The sequence below is a fragment of the Telmatherina bonti genome (assembly GCF_933228915.1).
Source record: "Telmatherina bonti genome assembly, chromosome: 14".
NCBI lineage: Eukaryota > Metazoa > Chordata > Actinopteri > Atheriniformes > Telmatherinidae > Telmatherina > Telmatherina bonti.
Window position 1 is genome coordinate 11,603,244 of NC_136612.1, and position 19,098 is coordinate 11,622,341.

At 39.8% G+C, this 19,098-nt stretch overlaps 1 protein-coding gene across 1 annotated transcript; it reads left to right on the forward strand.

The window, feature by feature from the left end:
• The first annotated feature begins 1,426 nt into the window (after positions 1–1,426).
• gng13b (guanine nucleotide binding protein (G protein), gamma 13b) lies at positions 1,427–19,074 on the forward strand. The gene is made up of 3 exons (XM_079253383.1): positions 1,427–1,528; positions 17,317–17,443; positions 18,891–19,074. The coding sequence occupies exons 2-3, from the start codon at positions 17,346–17,348 to the stop codon at positions 18,994–18,996; spliced, it is 204 nt and encodes a 67-aa protein (XP_079109509.1). The 5' UTR covers positions 1,427–1,528; positions 17,317–17,345; the 3' UTR covers positions 18,997–19,074.
• Positions 19,075–19,098: the final 24 nt, after the last annotated feature.

Genomic DNA, 19,098 nt, shown 5'->3' on the forward strand with positions numbered 1-19,098 from the left:
AATGGTTGATGCAACATTCAAACATAATTCTATGATTAGATGACATTTAAGAATTATTTCAGCAAAAAAATTTTTTTAACCGTCTTTAATTCTTCATAGCATAGTAAAATATTCAATATTTTTCTATGATATCTCCACATGCACTAATATACATTAGCTCAGTTAGCTCTTAGCTACTGGCAGGTCGGGGTTTGATCGGGGTCAATCATCCACCCCCACGCTCACAGCCCCCCTCTCAGCTCTATCTCTTTGCTACTTTTGTATTTTCTGGGAGCGACGGCACGCACAACGCTGCCAAGATGGCAACAGTTGAAACCGCACAATGAGCTTCAATTCAGCTCTTCAGAAACCTACGGTGCCGTCACGAGGCTCCAACCATCTTTTATGTACTGTCTATGTTTTATACCCTGGTCAGGTCACTGGTCTGTTGTCAAATGCTCCTCCATAAACAGATAAAAAAAAAAAACAACAACACTTTTTCAGGCTTTTTGTTGCCCTTTTCCCAACTTTTTCCAATTCATAAAATCCCTTTGTGTTGCTGGTTGCATGGAAAATGGGCCAATATTTCCCAAGACATGGTCAAATATCTGTTGCAACTTCTGATATGTTGCTTATGCTCTGCATTGCATTCTGGGTTTATTTTACACATCATCCCAACAATTTTTTTTTTTTTTTTTTTACATTAGATTTGTGCACAAAACCAGCAGAAGATGTGAAGCAAGTTGTTGCAGCTGCAAAATCTTACCAACCAAAAGCTGGAGAGGACCATTAAAGGTTGATTATGTCATCCAAAGGTTACACACACATCCAGAAACACCGTGAATCAGCTTTTTAACTGCTGACATCACACAATATGCAGCCTATGTGACATAAAAACAAACCCAGACGTGTTTGACCCTTCCGAGTGGAAATCTAAGTCTGCCTTTAACGGATGGAGATTTCAGTGTCCTTATTAGGGCACAAATCAAGAGGGGCAATAAAGAAAAAAAGGTGTCCACGCACACGCGCGCGCAGCCAAAACCAGACAGTTTGAGGTCTCTCCGTCCTTTACCTGCTTTACCTCGCCTGGTCAGCTCTCCAAACACAAACACACACACACACACACACACACACACACACACATCTTCCCTCCTCTTTTCTTTCTCACAGGCGCGCGCACTGTGACGATAATAAAGGTGGGATCGATCCCAGCCAAGGAGCGCGGAGTGCACAGCAGAGCGCGCCCGCACGCGCGCGCACGGCACTACTTCTTTAACTAGTTCGTCCCCGCCTGGTTCCCACTCAGCTCCAGGAGGAAGGCAGGAAACACGGACCAGCAGACAGCCTCAGACTGCTCGTCTCTCCGGATACTGCGGATTTTTTTTTTCCATCCTTCATCTTTCCCCACTCAGCGGACACGGAGCGCGCGCTCCGCCTCGCGCAGATAAAAACTCCCATTTGTCTGCTTGTGGAAGCAGGCAGACCAGCGGGCTTTTCTGCACCTTAAAGACTCGGGAAGAGCAACAGCCTCCACCGGCACATCAGTGAGGTAAGAGCTGCCTCTGCTACATTACACAACATTTCATTTCACGCGTGTCCGCTTTCATTCCGCGACTTATACACCGACATTCAGTAGATTCTCCATTAAGTCCAATATAGATTTTATTACAAGCTAAAATGAGGTTTTTCCTAAATGTTTGTCCGCTAATTCTGAGGTTACTTCACTTCTATGAAGGATGCTCGGTGCTGTCCGCCTCCAGCCCCTCTTCACACAGACATCTTAGACCACAGAGCTCACGATTCTTACATAAAACTTACCTTTATCCTCCTCTTCTTCCTCATCCTCTATCACTCCTTTTCTCTGCTCTCAGTCGAGTTTGCTGTAAGGAAGGAAAGATGCTTGAAGAGTTGAGAAAAAGTTGAAGGAAAGGACTTATCTTGTGCGTGGAGTGAATAAAAGTTTCCTGATTAAAGCAGCGTTTCTGGTTCACTGTAAAACGGAAATATCACTTCTCATGTCATTTGTGCTGAGAAGTAGCTGGTATTTCCAATTAATTAGGATCTAAATCGATCCATCCAGCAAATAAGGAGACAGAAAGAAGCAAAGATGGTTTTTGTGGTAGTTTTTAATGTTTATTTTATTTATGGTCTTGGCTTGCATCCACCTGGCCACCTTGCCATCTGAGATGGTTTCCTCCCTCGTGGCTGTTTTGCATTTCTCATGTTTTCTATTGTTGCTTAGTTTCTGTTTCTGTGTTTTTGCACCTGTTTGTGGGTTTTTATTCAGGTGGGACCATCGAATCGAAAAAGAGAATATCTGAATTTTTTGCTTCACAATTTAAAACTTGATTTTTTTTTTTGGTTAAATTTGACTTTTTTCAAATAAATAAAAATGATCCATTATTTTAAAAAAAATCAGTTTTATTGTTATTATTAATATTTTTATTGTCTTCTTGGGCATCATAGCAGCAGAATGATGGTCTGGTTACTGACGAGCAAAAGTCTTTAGTCTACAAAAATCAGCAATATCAAGGAATCGTGAGAATCGCAATTTAATTCGAATCGCAACCCCAAAAAAATTGAAATCGGAATCGAATTGAATCGGGATGAAAGCATATCATCACAGCCCTAGTTTTTATGCACATTTGAGGCATTTTTGTTTCTTTTTGTGGCTGTTTTGCACATCTTTTCATTTTGCACCGCAGTATGTCTCAAGTATCTTTTTCGTAGTTTTTTTGTGGCCTTCCGCTTTTGTTTTTATCGCTGTAGACTTTTCATTTGTCCATTTTTATGGTGAATTGTTTTGTGCGGATTTTCAGAGTTTTACTAGAATTTTTTGTGTCTTTTATCTTTGAGACTGTAATGTAAATGTCTAGCATTTTTTCATGGTTATTTTGTGACCCTTCATCGTCCCTCTTGTTGTTTTTTTGTGGTTTCTCCTTCATATTCATGCATTTTATAACCCCTGCTGAAGAGGTTATGTTTTTACCTGCGTTTATCTGTTTGTTTGTTTGTGTTCAAGATAACTCAAAAAGTTATGGATGGATTTCATGTTAAATTTTCAGGAGTTGTGGGAAATGTAAAAAGGAAGAACTGATGTAATTTTGATGGGAATCCAGATCACTGTTTGGATCCAGGAACATTTTAAAGGATTCTTTAACATTGTGAGATAGATAGTTTTACATCTGTTTTGTGAGTTTTCAAGGTCCATTTAAGAATGTTTCATGTCTCGTGTTAATAGGTACATCCGTTTCAAACATTGTCATATGTTGTCGTCCTCATATCTCCATGCATCTTTTATGGTTGTTAACTCCGTTTATCCACTAGTGGGCAGTGCTGAGTTCACGTCCACATGTTGACACCGGTCAGTGGCTGTGGTTGTGGACACACCCACACAGCCTTTCTACAAACACTTCCGCCATGTCTACAGTTGTTCTTGTCAGCTGTGTTCAATAGTATAACTTCCTTTTCTGCGTCAAGCATAAACAGAATTTTACTGTACATGTTGAGGAGCAATAATTTTTGACGCAGAAGGATGGATAGGCAAAAGGACGGATAATTTCGTCCGTCTCCTCCGACAGTTGTGAACGTAATTTAATCAATTATCAAGGGGCTTAGATGTCCATCATTTGATGCAGAAAACATCTGTTGACATGCAACCAGCTAAGGTAGCAAACCAGAGAAGAAGAGCTGGAACAAGAAATATGATTCAGAAACCATCAAAGCACCCGAAGAAGACACAGAAGTTGAGAACAGCGAGGAACTTGGTTTTATTCTTGTACTTTTGGTGTTTTTGGATGGCTGGTGATGTATTACTGCTACCAACATGTCAAAATCATAGACTGTATATAAAAAAATGGATGGAGCCTCTGTGACGTCGCCCATAAGTTTCTGAAGAGCTGGTTGGTTCCCACTCGCCAACTTTGCAGGGTCGTGCGTGATGTCTCTCCTGGAAAATACAAAAATGAGCGAAGAGGTAGAGCTGAGAGGAGGGCTGTGAGGATGGGGGTAGATGATTGACACTGAGCAAACTCCAGGTTGCCTTTAGTTAAGAGCTAACTGAGCTAATGTATATGTATAACAGTAATTAACCAGCTAATGGTTAGTTCCTGTTCTTTTTGACTAAAGGTAAATCACGCTGTTAACCAGCTAAAAACCGCGGTCATTCTGTATTCTTCCTTCTTGAAGCGGGAGATTGGGAACCTGTCAATCAAAAGGACACGCCCCTAAATATGCAGAATTTTGAGATGAAATTACTTTTAAACGGGCGAGTTAGAAAAAAGTTCACTCCCCCCACAGTTGTCATGAAGGTAAACCTGACCTATTAAACCTAAAATGGATTTTGGAACCAGGCTGGAAACATGTTTATTCCTGCTGTGAAGTTGGTCTTTTTAACATGGGAGTCTATGGAGATTCACTCTGTTTCGAAGCCCCTAGTGGATGAAGGGGGAACTGCAGTTTTTGGCACTTCTGCATAGGCTTCACTTTTAACCACCGGAGGTTGTTGCTTTGTCAAAATGTGGAATTTAACTCCTAACTCAGCACTGCCCACTAGTGGATGAACTGACTTAACAACCATGGCAACGTGATGCATGGAAGCAGTGGTGTTGTCCAGGGTACACGCAGGTATACGGAGTATACCCCTTTATTTTTCAGTTTGCGTTGACTATACCCACTTATAAAGCCCCCGTGATGCTTTTATGGTTACAAACATCCCAAAACATTTTTTTTGTATTTCATAGTAGTAGTTTTGCCTCTCTGTTTCAGCAGTGAGAGGGAGTGTAGGCCAGTTCTTTGTCTTGTCACGGTTGTTGTTTCTCTTATTGTATTTTATCAACTTTTAGCTCTTTATGTTGTCTTGGTATATTTAGTAGTTTTACTCATTTGACTGACTTTCTAACAAGCCAGGTTGAGGACGGGGTGGCATGTGTGGCTCTACGACCCCTTTCTCAGCTCATAGTTTCCTCTTCACAGATTCCCATATACACAGAAACATTAATTCCATCTAGTCCAGATCCATATTGATCTAAAGCCCATTGATTGGATATGTCCCTGTACAGGCAGACCCGCGCTGGTGTGGTATCAGTTGGCCTGTTTCCAGACATTCAGAGCTCCACAAAGTGCTGAAAAGATCAGCTTGCTGTTAAAGTTCAAACATCATCTGTCTGCCTCTGGCACTTTTAGTCCTCGGCATCATCTCTTTGTCAGTTTAATGAAGAGGAGCCGTGCTTTTCTTTCTTAGTCTCCACTCTCCGCCGGTCAGAGGAGCTCTGCTTGTTCCTTTCTATTTTTAGCCTCTATTTACAATGCAGTAGCTATAGAGGCAAGAAGAGTCGCTCACTCTGCTTCCAATCATCCGTCTCTCTGCCTATTATTTATCCTTCTTTGCAGAATATTCTTGCTTTTGTCCTCCCCTCCCTCACTCACGCTGACTTATCGCTTTTCTTTTTGTTCCTTTCACTTTCGGTTTTCTGATTTGACATCAACAGAAATCAAGAAGCAGACATTCAACATCTTAAATCTCAGTGGCAGCTCACCTCCCACGAGTGTACTTCACACACGCGCAAATGCTAGCACTTACGTGCACGCTTATGGTATAAGTGAGGGTGGAAAGATGGCAGAGGAGGAGGGGGGTAAAGGTTAATCTCTGGATGCTTGTGACCCAAATCACTAAATGACCTACATACCCTCCCCTAAAACAACCACCCCACTTACCCCATGCTGACACTCGCCAAACATGTCTTTATTTTTTAGGGGAAAAAATGGAGGACTAAAGAGAAGCATATATTAATGCACAATGTAATGAAGCGGAGCCGTATAAAAAGAAAAAGAAGAAGAAAGAAATCCAGAGGTTATCAGTGTAAAATAAGCCAAACAAATGAAGAAGTAGCCTGAATAGAAGTTTGTCTCAGAAAAAAAAATCATCTCTCTATATAACTTGTTCTTGATCTTCTATAATAATATAAATATTACCTCTATTAATGTTACATTGTCCCTGATTAGACTTAAAGCTCCATAATAGCGTGGCCACACCTTGATAAAAAAAGGACTATACTGCATGGTTACTCTAAACTTTAAACGAACATTTATTTTTTGTAATTATTTCAGACTAAATTTAGTAATCTAGTCTTGATAAAATTTATATTACTGCTTCAAAGGCTGCTATTGTAGAGCAGGAAGTGATTCAGCAGTCCAGATGAACACATACTCATCGCACGGTGTTGGTGCTATATTTATACCAACAGAGAATCAGTTATTGTACCCGGAGAAAAAACCTTTTAGAGTTTTGTTACAGATTTTCCCACTTAGTTGCCCCTAATGACAATTAATTCATCATCTATTTTGCATTCTGTCTCTTCTCTGACTGCTCTCCAGCCAATAAAAGTCAGCCCTAAGTCAACTATGGTTTTATCTTACTTTTCCTCTTTCTTTTTATGACTTTCCCTGATAATGTTCTCTTGCATTTTTTTTTTTAAATTAAATAATATATTTGTTTTGTAAATTAGCCATTGTGCTCATCCAGAGCAGTCACTATGTTGATATTCAGTTGCTAACATGTGACATGGAGCTGTAAAGCAAAACATTGTGGTAGTATAATGCTATGGGCTTGATAAAGGTTTTAAAGTGCAGTTTCTCAGCTTCAGGTAAATGAAGGTCAGTGATGGTATCAGTACTGTACATAAAGAACGCCAATGTACTTTTATCACAAGTCGAAATAGAGTTTTTAAAGTTGGAAATAGGGCTGCAACGATTATTTTGTACTCGAGTAACCTGAGTACAAAAATTGATCGAGGCAAGGCAAATTATTTGCCTTGAGGCTCCATTTAATTAATGTCACGTGGTGACATATTTTAATTCATGCATCATCGCGGCATTCTCAGACCACTGCACTGCGTAGCCTCAGATCCTGCAGCAAACTTTTATTCCGTATTAAACAGACACACTTTTAACAGGCGTGTCGTCCACCAAGACAGAGACTAGTTCTTAGATACTTTGGACATGTTTACAAGTCAGTCCTTCTTTCTACATGAATTCTTCTTTAAATCTTTTAAAAGGCAGAAATTCGCGATCTGTTGAGAATTTTTTTCCCACACATTGAGCACATGCACAACCACGTTGGTTGTACCAAAGTATCACATATTAAAACACATTTTCCTCATGAATTATGTAGTAATAACACATGCAACAGCTTCACATATTTACTTTGGCTGAGTTTCTAGCATTTGTTTAACAAATCATAATAAAAAATATAATCGTTAGAGTACTCGATTACACATGAAAATAATTGACAGAGTACCCGATTCCAAAAGTACTCGATAGTTTCAGCTCTAGTTGGAAATGACTGTACCATTACTGTAACATCACCCTCATGTTTACCTTTGATTTTTGAAGACTCGTTGCAATGATGGCCATGAAATTAGTTAAACCATGTAAGTCATTCTAGCTAAACATCAATGGTATCGTCACTGTGACCAAGATATTAGCATGTAGCCTCAAAAGTTGTACCATGTAATTACAGCTCAAATAGATTTCTTATTTAGCATGAATTAATTTTAAAGTGGTGTTTTGAGAGGTACTTACAAGTACTCAATATTTTACCCACTGTATGGAACTTTTAGAGGACTCTCAGTTTGGTTCCCTGAAAGGCTAGCTTGCTAAAGCTTGGCTAAAGAAAGCTACACAGACTGTGGACTATGTTGTAACCGGACATTCTCCAGTTGAGAATGTGTAAAGGACTGTCTGATGTGGTGCAAATGTCAACCACTGTGAATAATTTTAGTTTTGAGTTGTTTGAAAAAACAAAAATCCCTTTTCTGGTGCCCCTCTTCTAAATGTTAGCTTTTAGCATTTAGCCTTAGCAAGTCCATCAGGTAAGCTTTAGACTCCAAACTGAGATTACTCTAACTTATGCCTACTTCAGGTAAGACTGTGAATACCTAAAGTACTTCATACAACACATTTTCTCTAATTTACAAACAAAGATTACTTGGAAAGACACTTAAGATGACAACAAATTTTGTTCCTCCCTACATTTTTAGTGCTTTTTACTCACACAGATGGTATTAGAGCTTTACTATGTTGGTGCCCATTTGCTTTTAATCCATCAACAATCATCAGCCAAGCCATACTTTCCTGATCTGATTATCAGTAAGAGAAATGTGTAAGTGATGCTCTTAGCATCTGCTGTTTAATATATAAAGACCTTATCCTCCACGCGCCCATCTCGTTCTGACCACTTATCTGTGTGTACTTTGTGATGGCTTACAAAGGGACGTCCTTCCAGTAAACTCGTCCTTCAGCTTTACCCCTGGCTGGTATCCAAGTTGCTTTAAGTTGCACAATGGTCACATATATGCTACAATGTTTGATAAACTAATCCACGATTGATGTAAGTACAGGTTTCGTCCAGGCTGAGGATAGAAATTTGTCGGAACTGGCTTGTATTTGATGCATATTGTTGCCCCACATGGTGAAAATAAAGTTATTCTTTTTTTTTAAAATTTGTATTTCTTCTGCATCTCAGTAAATTCTTCCGGTTAGGATGGAATGCTAAACAAGCAAAACATCCTTCCTGGATCCTGTGTGAACAAGAAGCCAAGCCTTTAGGCTGTCTCTCAATGACAGGCAGGTTTGATGAATGAATGAATAAGACTTCCGACACATTTGTCTTCTTTAGTACAGTGGGAAAACCTCCAAAGAAGCCAAATTCCTTGAGAGAAAGACCAAATGAAATGAGATAAGTTTAATACATTTCACAAGCAAGTCTTTACACGACTTATGTTTTAGATTGAATGTGAATGAGTTTTATCATCTACTACTATTATGACCGGCTGCTGGCTGGGCAATAGAGAGAGAGCGAGGCAGACTTCCAACGTGCAGAGTAATGGATGAACTGTTTCAAATGTGTGCAAATGGACGGGGAGCACTTAGTGAGGAGGCATCTGTGGAAGACAGCAGGAGACGGAAAACGGATATCAGAGAGCAGTGAAAGGAAGAAAGTGAGAATGCAGCAGAGGGGAAAGCTGCCTCAACTAATCTTTTTGCTTCAAACCTTGCAGTTCTGCATGACAGCAAGGCCCGTGGCAGCACAGTGGTTTTTCCATTATTTACATTGCATTGTGCAGAAGGCAGGGTCAAAGATAAATATAGTCGTATTTACATGAATGTGCATCTAGCAGGTAACTTGAGAGGGAAAATGACAAAGGTAAACAAATAGAAGAACATGATGAACACAAGCAGATGCAGCAATAACACAAGAAAGGATTTGATGAATTCACATTTCTAGATTTTAGCATAATTAATTCCTCTTTGTGAATGTATATTCTCATCTATTAATCCAAAATGTAAATCCAGGGATAAGCTTTGATATTTTTCAGCACTTGTAGTGGCCAAAAGGAGGCTTGTTTTTATGAAAAATGTTGTGTACCTGCAACAATCTGCAAATGCACGGTTAGTCCCTCTGAAGCCAACTGTGTGCTGCCCAAATATTTGTCAACCTGCAGCGACTACGCATGAGCGTGGATCAATCTCCATTTCAGAAAGACAGATGAAAGAGATGAAGAACAGAAAAAAACAACTTGGATTCACTTTAAGGGGAGTTGTTATTGTCCGTTCTTGTTCATTTTGCAGTGAACTAAAGTCTGGGACAGTTTGTAAAGTCCCACTGGATTTATGATGGTTACCACCCACTCCCACAGACCTGATCCTCATCCAGTTGAGCCCTCTTGTGTGTTTCAGCCAAAAATGATTATGCTAAATATAGCAATGACATGCAACTGCAATTCAGACATGAACAGATCTGCTGATATTTCCATAATTACTGCATCGCTGACACCTTTGCATAATGATTAGAAAACATTATAGATTTTATGCCTTTTCTGAATCACATGCAAATAACATCAATTAATAAACAAAATGTAAATCTAAACTACCAGAAATCTAACAATATCATGCACATCAAAATGAGAAAAATGGTGGAGATATCCTGCAGTTTGTAATAGCAGCTGGAAGTTGACAGAAATGTGATGTTGGCTGTTTGCCATCTGACAAAGTTGTGTAACACATAATTGAAAAAGTGGAAACATACTCTTTGCTATGGTCAGCAGCTGTGGGTAGTGACTGAAAGAAGGAAATCGCTGATACAAATGGCTAAAATCAGTTAATCTGGGAGGGGCTCAGCCTTCCTGGAGAGGTTTTCTTTGTATATCCCACTGGGACAACCCAGGACATGGCAGAGGGACTATGTCTCTTGGCTGGCTTGGAAATGTCTGGTTTTCCCCAAGGGAAGCTTGAAGAAGTGCCTGGCAGAGGGAAGTCTGGACCTCCCTACTTAGGTCATGGGTAAGCATTAGCGGATGGAAGATGGATGAGGATGGATTGATGAGATGGATAGATGGATGGATGGGATGAATGGTTGGATGGATGGATGGATGGATAGCTGGATGGATGAATGAATGGGGATGGATGGATGGATGGATGAATGAATGGGGATGGGTGGATGGATGGATGAATGATGGATGGATGGATGGATTGATGGATGATGGACAGCTGGATGGATGAATGAATGAGGATGGATGGATGGATTGATGGATGATGGACAGCTGGATGGATGAATGAATGAGGATGGATGGATTGATGGATGATGGATGGATGGATGGATGGATGGATGGATAGATGGATGGGTAGCTGGATGGATGGATGGATGGATGGATGAGTGGATGGGTAGCTGGATGGATGATGAATGGGGATGGATGGATGGATGGGTGAATGGATGGGTAGCTGGATGGATAACTGAACGGATGATGGATGGATTAATGGACAATGGATGGATGGATGAATGGGGGTGGGTGGATGGATGAATGAATGGGGATGGGTGGATGGATGGGTAGCTGGATTGATGGATCGATGGATGGATGGATGATTGATGGATGGATGGATGAATGGATGGGTAGCTGGATGGATGAATGAATGGGGATGGATGGATGGATCAATAGATTGATGGATGGATGAATGGATGAATGAATATGGATGGATGATGGATGGATTGATGGATGGATGGATGGATAGATGAATGAATGGGGATGGATGGATTGATGGATGGATGGATGGGTGTATAGATAGATAGATAGATAGATGTTTGATTGGAGACTTGGTTTATCTGAGAGTTGCAACATTCAGCCAGTCCGTGTTTACGTTCAAACTGCAATTAAACAAACAAGCTGAAGGTTTTGAACAATCCATTCCCTCCTCGCCTGAGGCAGCGCTGCATCAAGAACAACTGAAGGATCCACTTCCTGTTTTTAGGCAGACCAGAGTTCACTTTGTTGTGCCTCAGTTTTGTTGCATGTTTATAGCTATGCTCATAAAGCGGACTGTGGATTTCCTACAGGGCCAAAAAGTACAGAAAGATACTCTTCAGATCGATACCCTAACCCTTTTTCATACATTTTCTTTCTATAGACTACGCTTATCTTTATAATCTTTTATCATTTTCTTTTTATAGACCTGCGGTAGAACAATGCTGAGTTCCTGCAAAGGTCTGGGAGAGAATTTTTAATCTCTGAGACACGTTTTCCTTCAAGTTCTGCATCAATCAGGCAGCCAAACACAGCACTCCAAAAGGACTAGTGTTGCCCCATAAGCATTTGTCATGATTTCAGACAGGAATAGACTAATGGAGGCCTCTTGTGCCTGGTCATTAACCGCTGTCAGTTTTTGCAGACTGACACTGATAACCACTGGCAACAGCCAAATCTAATGTCTCATCAGGGCTTAAAGATACCCTTTTAAGCTTATTTATTTTAAAATGAAGACTTTGGTAAAGGTTCTTAAATAAATACTTGGATATTTCTGCAATGCTTTGCTAAAACACCAACTAAAATGTCAGATTTTCAACTTATATACATACATTTCTGTCAAAATAGTCCAATATTCTGGCTTGTACATGGTGACTTTTGGTTGTATACAGTATCCCATGACTCACCTCATTTACCTTTCAAAGGAGTTAAAAAAAAGAGACAGAAAATGGGAGAAGGAGCTTAGAAACAGATGGATACTGCAGACAAGTTGATGTGAAAGAAGGGAAGAGAGGTAGACAGAAAATAGGGGTGAAAGAAACAGTGACTGATGGATTTAGATGGAGGAAAAGCATCCAATCTCACTGTCGTCTCCGGAGGATGCTGCTGAAACCTGATCTTAAGCAGGAAGTGGCCATCACTCTACCGTTGTGTCTGCCTATTATTGGTGAGACACACTCACATATTGCACCTGGTGTTTTCATCGTTCTCACAAAAGGATGCACACAACCGGATCATTAATTATAAATGTCTCTGTTTCATGCACAAATCAATCTGAGTCCAACCACAACTTTCATTTGTCCCCCCTCTTTAATCAAGTTTTATACATGGCAAAAGTAGCAACATGGGAGTGTTTATATAAAAAGCAATTATTTCACTGAAACTGGCAAGAGGTTTTCATGTACATCAGACTTTGCCAAATGATTTTATTATTTCAGTGTCCCAAATATCTCTTTGAGAGGGTGAGGTCATTACTGCTAGACATCTTATTTACACTGCAAATGAGTCTCTATTATTAAGGCTGAATGGATGCCTCAGCTTAACACTAATGCAGGTATGGCTCTGCAAGAGCGACAAAACCAAAGGCAAGAGATCTTTATATTTTCATTAAACCATAGTGAGCCTCCATCCAGAGATGTCCATTTCCAACCTTGTCATATGTCACTGCCCTCATACTTTTATCCATCTTATACATTGCCATGATTTTTAATTATGTTCTATTATTATTCTATTAGTTGATAGTGCTGAGTTGAGAGTTCACTTCCATGTTTTGACAACGGTCAGTGGTTGTAGTTGTTGACACACTCTCATAGCCTCTCTACAAACACTCCTGCCATGTCTACAATTGCTGTTCTTGTCAACTTCTTCCTCTGCACAAGGTGGTATTACTCCCTTTTTTTGTGTCAAGGCTTAAATAGACCTTTATTCTACATGTTAAGGCCCATGTAGGGGTTAGGTGTTACATAACTCTATGTGTTGAGGCCCGTAGCAGCTATCACACCCCCAGCTATACAACTCAACACTGCCCCGACGACTTCCTGTGGTATCGCTCTGTTTTCTGCGTCAAGTGACGGATAACTAAGCGCATTGAAAACGGCACAAATTAGTTGCGTAATTGACTCAGGAGACTGACGAAAGCAGCAGTAGCTACCTTGGAATCGATGCGGTGCATTAAGGCTAATGGGAGGAGAGGTACTGTAGGTGAGCGACCAATAATAACAGCCGGGTGGAGACGGTTTGCAGAGAGAGTCCGCAGCACCTGCATCTCTACTCTTTAAAAATTTATCGTATTTTCCTCACCATACGGCGCACCTAAAAGCCTTTCATTTTCTCAAAAGTTGATGGTGCGCCTTTAAACCCAGTGCACCTTTTGTGTGCACTGAGTTCCAAAATCAATTGAAGCAAATGAATTCGGAGCTTGCCATCATTCCAGCAGTATTACCAAAAGAACCACTGGACAGTGGTGTAAACAGGGCGTTTAAAGTGAAGTTACGCCACCATATGTGAATGGATTGTGGATGCCTGGGCTAACGTATCTCCTTTGACTGTTTTCCGAGCCATCGCAAAAGCCGGTATCATTGCTGAACATCCACCCAGCAATGATGAGAGAGAACCAAGTATGCCTGATGGCAAAATTGTCCAGCTATTCAATTCAGATACAGAAGATAAGGACTTTGGGCCCTGCGATGGACTGGCGAGCTGTCCAGAGTGTACCCTGCCTTTTGCCTAAAGACTGCTGGGATAGGCTCCAGCTTCCCCGCGACCCTTCATTGGATTAAGAAGTTAGGATAATGAATGAATAAATGAAGATAAGGACTTTGATGGAATGGTGACAACAGACTGATAAAAAAAAAAAATGTGTGTATTTTTAAATACGTACCATAGTTGAATGAAGTTCAATTAGGCTCACTGTTTGGCTTTTGTTACTTTGTTTTTCTTTTTTTTTCGCCCAATAACGCGGTGAGCCTTATCTGTGGCTGAAGCACAGAAATAGTCTCCGTATTCGAGACTGTGCCTTATAATGTAGTGCGCCTTGTGGCCCATAAAGTAAGGTACTTCCCTTTAAGAGCGTACAGCGGTGCAGAAGGACAGGAAGCTGTCTGCTCTCTGATTGGACAGTTTGATTTTTCATCATCCAATCAGATACAAATGTAAAGACGGGGCAAAAAGATCTGCACCTGCAACTTCACCTGTGGACAGATGTTCAACTTTTATTTTTCTTTTTAAACGCGAATCTTTTTTAAAACAATGAAAATCTTCTGGTTCAGATTAACAGCAAGGCGTTCTTGGTGAATTTATGTTTCTTTGCAGCTCTTCTCAGTCCAAGTTCAAGGAGCAACAAGTAGCATTAGGAAGGATGTGGTTGCTGAATGAGCTGAGCGTTTAACTCCACTGAGAGGATGGGGTTTGAGTCCCACTGGTTACATGCTATTTTTAGTGTGTGCATATGCCCCAGGTTGTCTGTGGGAGGAGCTCATAGAGAGGGAGGGTGAGCAGCAGGATGAAGGATTTATTTTTAAGTCTGCTGCTTTTTTTCCTACTTGATTTCTACCACAACATTAACAGAACCCGGGGCAAACATTTTACCATCAATTATGTCTTCATCAGTCTTTTTCTTCTCACATCATGACAGGCTCTGACTTCGGACCTGTAGAGCATGCACTTGAAGTTGTGTTTTCATGAGGAATTTACTGCTTTATTATAATAAACCCCATTGCATTATGTAATTTGTTAGCATCCACACCATGCAGTGAAGTAGTAGCTGAATTTAGAGCTGCTATTTCCTGCTTTCAACAACCCCCTCACTCAATAAATCATCATAAAGGGCAGTTGCGTAATATCAAGCAGTTTTCTGTGTTCCTCTAAGATTAACCATCGTTGTTTCCATGCAGAAGCACCTCAACAAGATCAATTCTGAGTGCAGACGAGACCAGCATTTGCTTCATCCGAATCGTCGAATGACTCACTCGGGCACGCATCGCGCACACACACACACACAAACACACAAGAGGGGCACGTTGTTACTGAGAGAGTATCGTGGACACAGAAAATGTGGGTTGGGAGTGAGAGACAGCAGGAGGAAAGAACAGAAAGTTGAAAGAAAATAACACTCCAGAAGATCACATTTCTGTGGAGAGTTCAATGCTGGCATGTTGGCTCTCAAGTCTGATTTGCAATAATATTTATTTACAACCATGAAGTCTTTTATTATCCCAACAGGTGTGATACAAGAACAAACACGGCCATGCCCTGAATATCTTTACTCTGTCCTTGTTTGCCTCAGTGGATTCATCCAATCATCCAGCCTTAAATGGAACAACTGCATTTTTTTTTTTTACAGTAGAAGTGAAGAAATAATGACAACATAAATAATTATCTCCTTTTACCACAGTGGCTTAATACTTCCTGTGAAGAGTTTGACCTGTCTGTTCCCTTCTATACAAGGTCGAGGGGCTTTGGAAGGGTACATTGATGATCTCATCCATCATACTTTTACTTGGCAAAGATAATAATCCTGTAAATTTTAAAGAAGGATAAAAACTTCTTATTTGACAGAATTACAGGGAAAGGAAAAAACCCTGCGCACCTGCTCCGCACCGCTTCCACAACGCCTCCGTGTTTGATGGAAGCCTCAGTTGAGCACTACTTTTTCTGAAAAAAAAAATATCTTCATTTATCAGTAGTTACCTTGTCCTTGTGATATTTGAAATGAATGTACTGATTTACGCCTATAAAGGGAACATAAATAAGCCTTTAACAGCTTATTGTAACTGAATCAAACTTAATAGATGTAAAAATTGCAAATGCATTGTGCAGATATGAAGTATTTCTGTCACGGTTGTATTTGTGGACTAAATTACCAACTTTGTTAAGTTGTTTTACTTGTATTCTCATTTTGCATTCGGTTTTAGGGGGTTTTGTTAGCATATATTGGTTCAGTAAGGAAGCAAATATTGAAGTGCTGAGGTCTAAATTGCATATGTAAATGTGGACATCCTTTCCTAACGTTGCCGTCCTGATACTTTCAAGGGTCTTTTACGTTGCTTTAGTTATTAAGTCAGATAGTTCACTAGTGAGCAGTGCTAAGTTCAGAGTTCACATCTGTGTGTTGACTCTACACTGCCCACATGATTTCCGGTGGTATATTTTCATTTTCTGTATCAAGTGATGGATAGCTTAGCCCCTTGAAACCTGACCAAATTATTTCCAAAACTGACTCAAAAGAGAGATAGAAGAAATTTCCCTCCCGTCTTTTGCGTCAACCATGAACAGGCCTTTTGTGTAGCTCTTCGTCTTGGCTAACTATGGGTAAAAAAATGGTAAAATTACCAGGTGCATGATCATAGTCCATTACTTTTCATTGCAGCTGCTCTGCATAATACTCACGAGTGTCAAGCTCTCGACCATGAGGCACCGCTAGTTTTGCCAGCACCAGCTGCTCTGCCACACTTCAACTTCACTATTCACCAAAAAAAATCCATTTTTTCTTCTTCTTATTCTACACTTTAAGTAAACAGCTCAAGTTCTGACAATTCTGCACTCAGAAAAGATAAATGTTCAAAGTTAAAGCAGAAGCGTTAGCTAGCTAGCTAGTAGCTAATTTGAGGTTAGCTTATCATTGTACATTCCAGTGCTAGGCTGCTTCTTACTCCAGTCAGAAAAAGCATGAAATATAAAACTAATGCATGTAGAAATGATCCAAACTAGCTCAAGGGTGTTTTTCTTTGTTGCTTCATCAAGGGTGTTTTTCTTTGTTGCTTCAGATAGCCCTTGAAGCCCTGGGAATGTGAAGGTGAGAGGGAGGGCCAAACATTCATCTTATAGACAGAATTTTGCTCCAGAACATGAAATGTACACGCTGTTCTTTTTCTTTTTAGGAATGAAATAAAACCTTTAAATCTCAAGGGGCCTCAAATACCAGCCCTCCTCTAACCCACTCACTATGAAGTGATAGCTTCCAATAAACAATGTATAAACCAGAATTTGTATTATATTGGCTGCAAATGTACCTTGTAGTTGTTGTGTAAAGGATGCTAAAGGAGTTGCATATTTAGTTTAGTTTAGGCAGCATTTCTTTTTTCTATATTGATTTAGGAACGTAGTTTCTCCCTCCTGTAGGTGGAATTATTAAGCAGCAGTTATTAATCAGATGTTATTTGTTGTGATCTTGCTGCGGGGCGCTGATGTATGGAGTGTGTTTGCCTTCTATTTAACAGTGAAGTTTCTAAATATAACTCGAGCCTCCTCCCTCTGTGCACAGGTAGAAGAGCCCTACATCAAGCTGCAGCCATGGATGAGATGGACCTGCCCCAGATGAAGAAGGAGGTGGAGAGCCTCAAATACCAACTGGCCTTCAAACGAGAGAAATCCTCCAAAACAGTCACAGAGTAAGTAGTTATACAACAGCTGTACTACTGCATACTTTTCCTAATAAACTGCATGTAAAAGTGAAGGTAGATGTAGTTAAAATGTTAAAGCAGTTTGTCCTTTGGTTAGCTGTGTGACTGTTTAGATAAGGAATGATGCAAGGCAGCTTTTCCAAAGATAATTTCAGTGAGTTTGCTGATCATTGTGGAAAAAAAGGTATATTTATCAAATAAATTTGTGATTTATTTTTATCAAGGCTGTCATAATTTAGGCCATGCCATACTAAAAATCTGAATTTTGGATTATCTCAGCAAGAGAAGCTGATTTTGAGCATTTAGGTGCTTTGTTACGGCGGTGAACCAACCTCACTCAGAAAGCATTTTATCCTCCTTATTTATGAAATTTCAGATATTTTTGAAGCTTTTCATTTAGAATTTTTACCTCCGCCAAGGAGATTATGTTTTTACTGGCGTTTATTTGTTTGTTTGTGTTCAAGAAAACTAAAAAAGTTATGGACAGATTTCCATCAACCTTTCAGGAGTTGTTGGAAATGTGAAAAGGAAGAACTGATTTATTCTTGGTGGTGATCTGTATCACTGTTTGGATCCAGGAATTTTTTAGAGGACTGTTTAACATTGTGCTTGTTGGACGTTTGCTCTCTCCGAGTGCTTCTCTTGTTTAATATTATCTTTAATAAGATCCCAAATTTGCCATTATTTTAGAGAGAAAAGCAGTATTTCAACATGTGTGGGGTTTGTCACAACTGTGAACATAATCCACCAAAAAACACTTTTATTCAATGATGGGAGACATGGCCTTTGAAGCAGCTGCTCTTTCTTTTTTAAAACTTTTTTTTTTTTTTTTTTTTTTTAAAGTGCTTTATGGCAAATTTCTTCATTTTTATTGCTGGTGATGTTGTTGCTGTTTTTATTTGCTATCTTATTTTATTTTATTTTATTTTTCTATTTATTGATTTTTTAATTTTGCTCAGACTTTACATTACATTACATAATAAATAAAATTTATGATTATTAATAATAACTCTGATGGGTTTCAAGCCCCACATTTAAAGCAGAGATGACTAAAGTCTGTCCTCGACGGTCGCAGTTCTTCAGGTTTTCTATACATCCATGTTCCAACACGTGGCAGAATGTTGTATTTATTGGTAATGTAGAAAGACACCTGAAGGAATATTTAAAAAATCCCTTATTTCTTAACAATAGTTTAAAATTGAATAATGTACTGCTGACAGGTTCCTGATGAAATTAGCATTTTTGTCTGTCTCTGGTTAATAAAATCCAGCACAGGTAAAATTCAGTCTATAAAATTGTTTGTTCTATTTATTGAATAGATAAATAAATTACAACCTCTTGATGCTTTTATCATTAACAGTGTGGTTAAACACAGGTAAAGTATTCAAAAGGTGGATGAAATGTGATAAAAATGTCTCTGTCTCTCTTTACAAAGTTTGGTAAAGTGGATAGAGGATGGTGTTCCCGAGGATCCCTTCCTGAACCCAGAGCTGATGAAGAACAACCCATGGGTGGAGAAAGGAAAATGCATGATCCTCTAGGAGGAAATATCTCTCCACACAAGCCCGTCTACGTCAACACACCCTACAGATGTCCCCTGAAGCCGACCCTACCCTGCCTGTGAGGGCACTGGCAGGACAGGG

Excerpts from the sequence above, each read along its gene's own strand:
- gng13b (XM_079253383.1), top strand. The coding sequence starts at position 17,346 with ATGGATGAGATGGACCTGCCCCAGATGAAGAAGGAGGTGGAGAGCCTC. Across the intron at positions 17,444-18,890 it reads TCCTCCAAAACAGTCACAGA|TTTGGTAAAGTGGATAGAGG; the intron begins GTAAGTAGTTAT and ends CTCTTTACAAAG.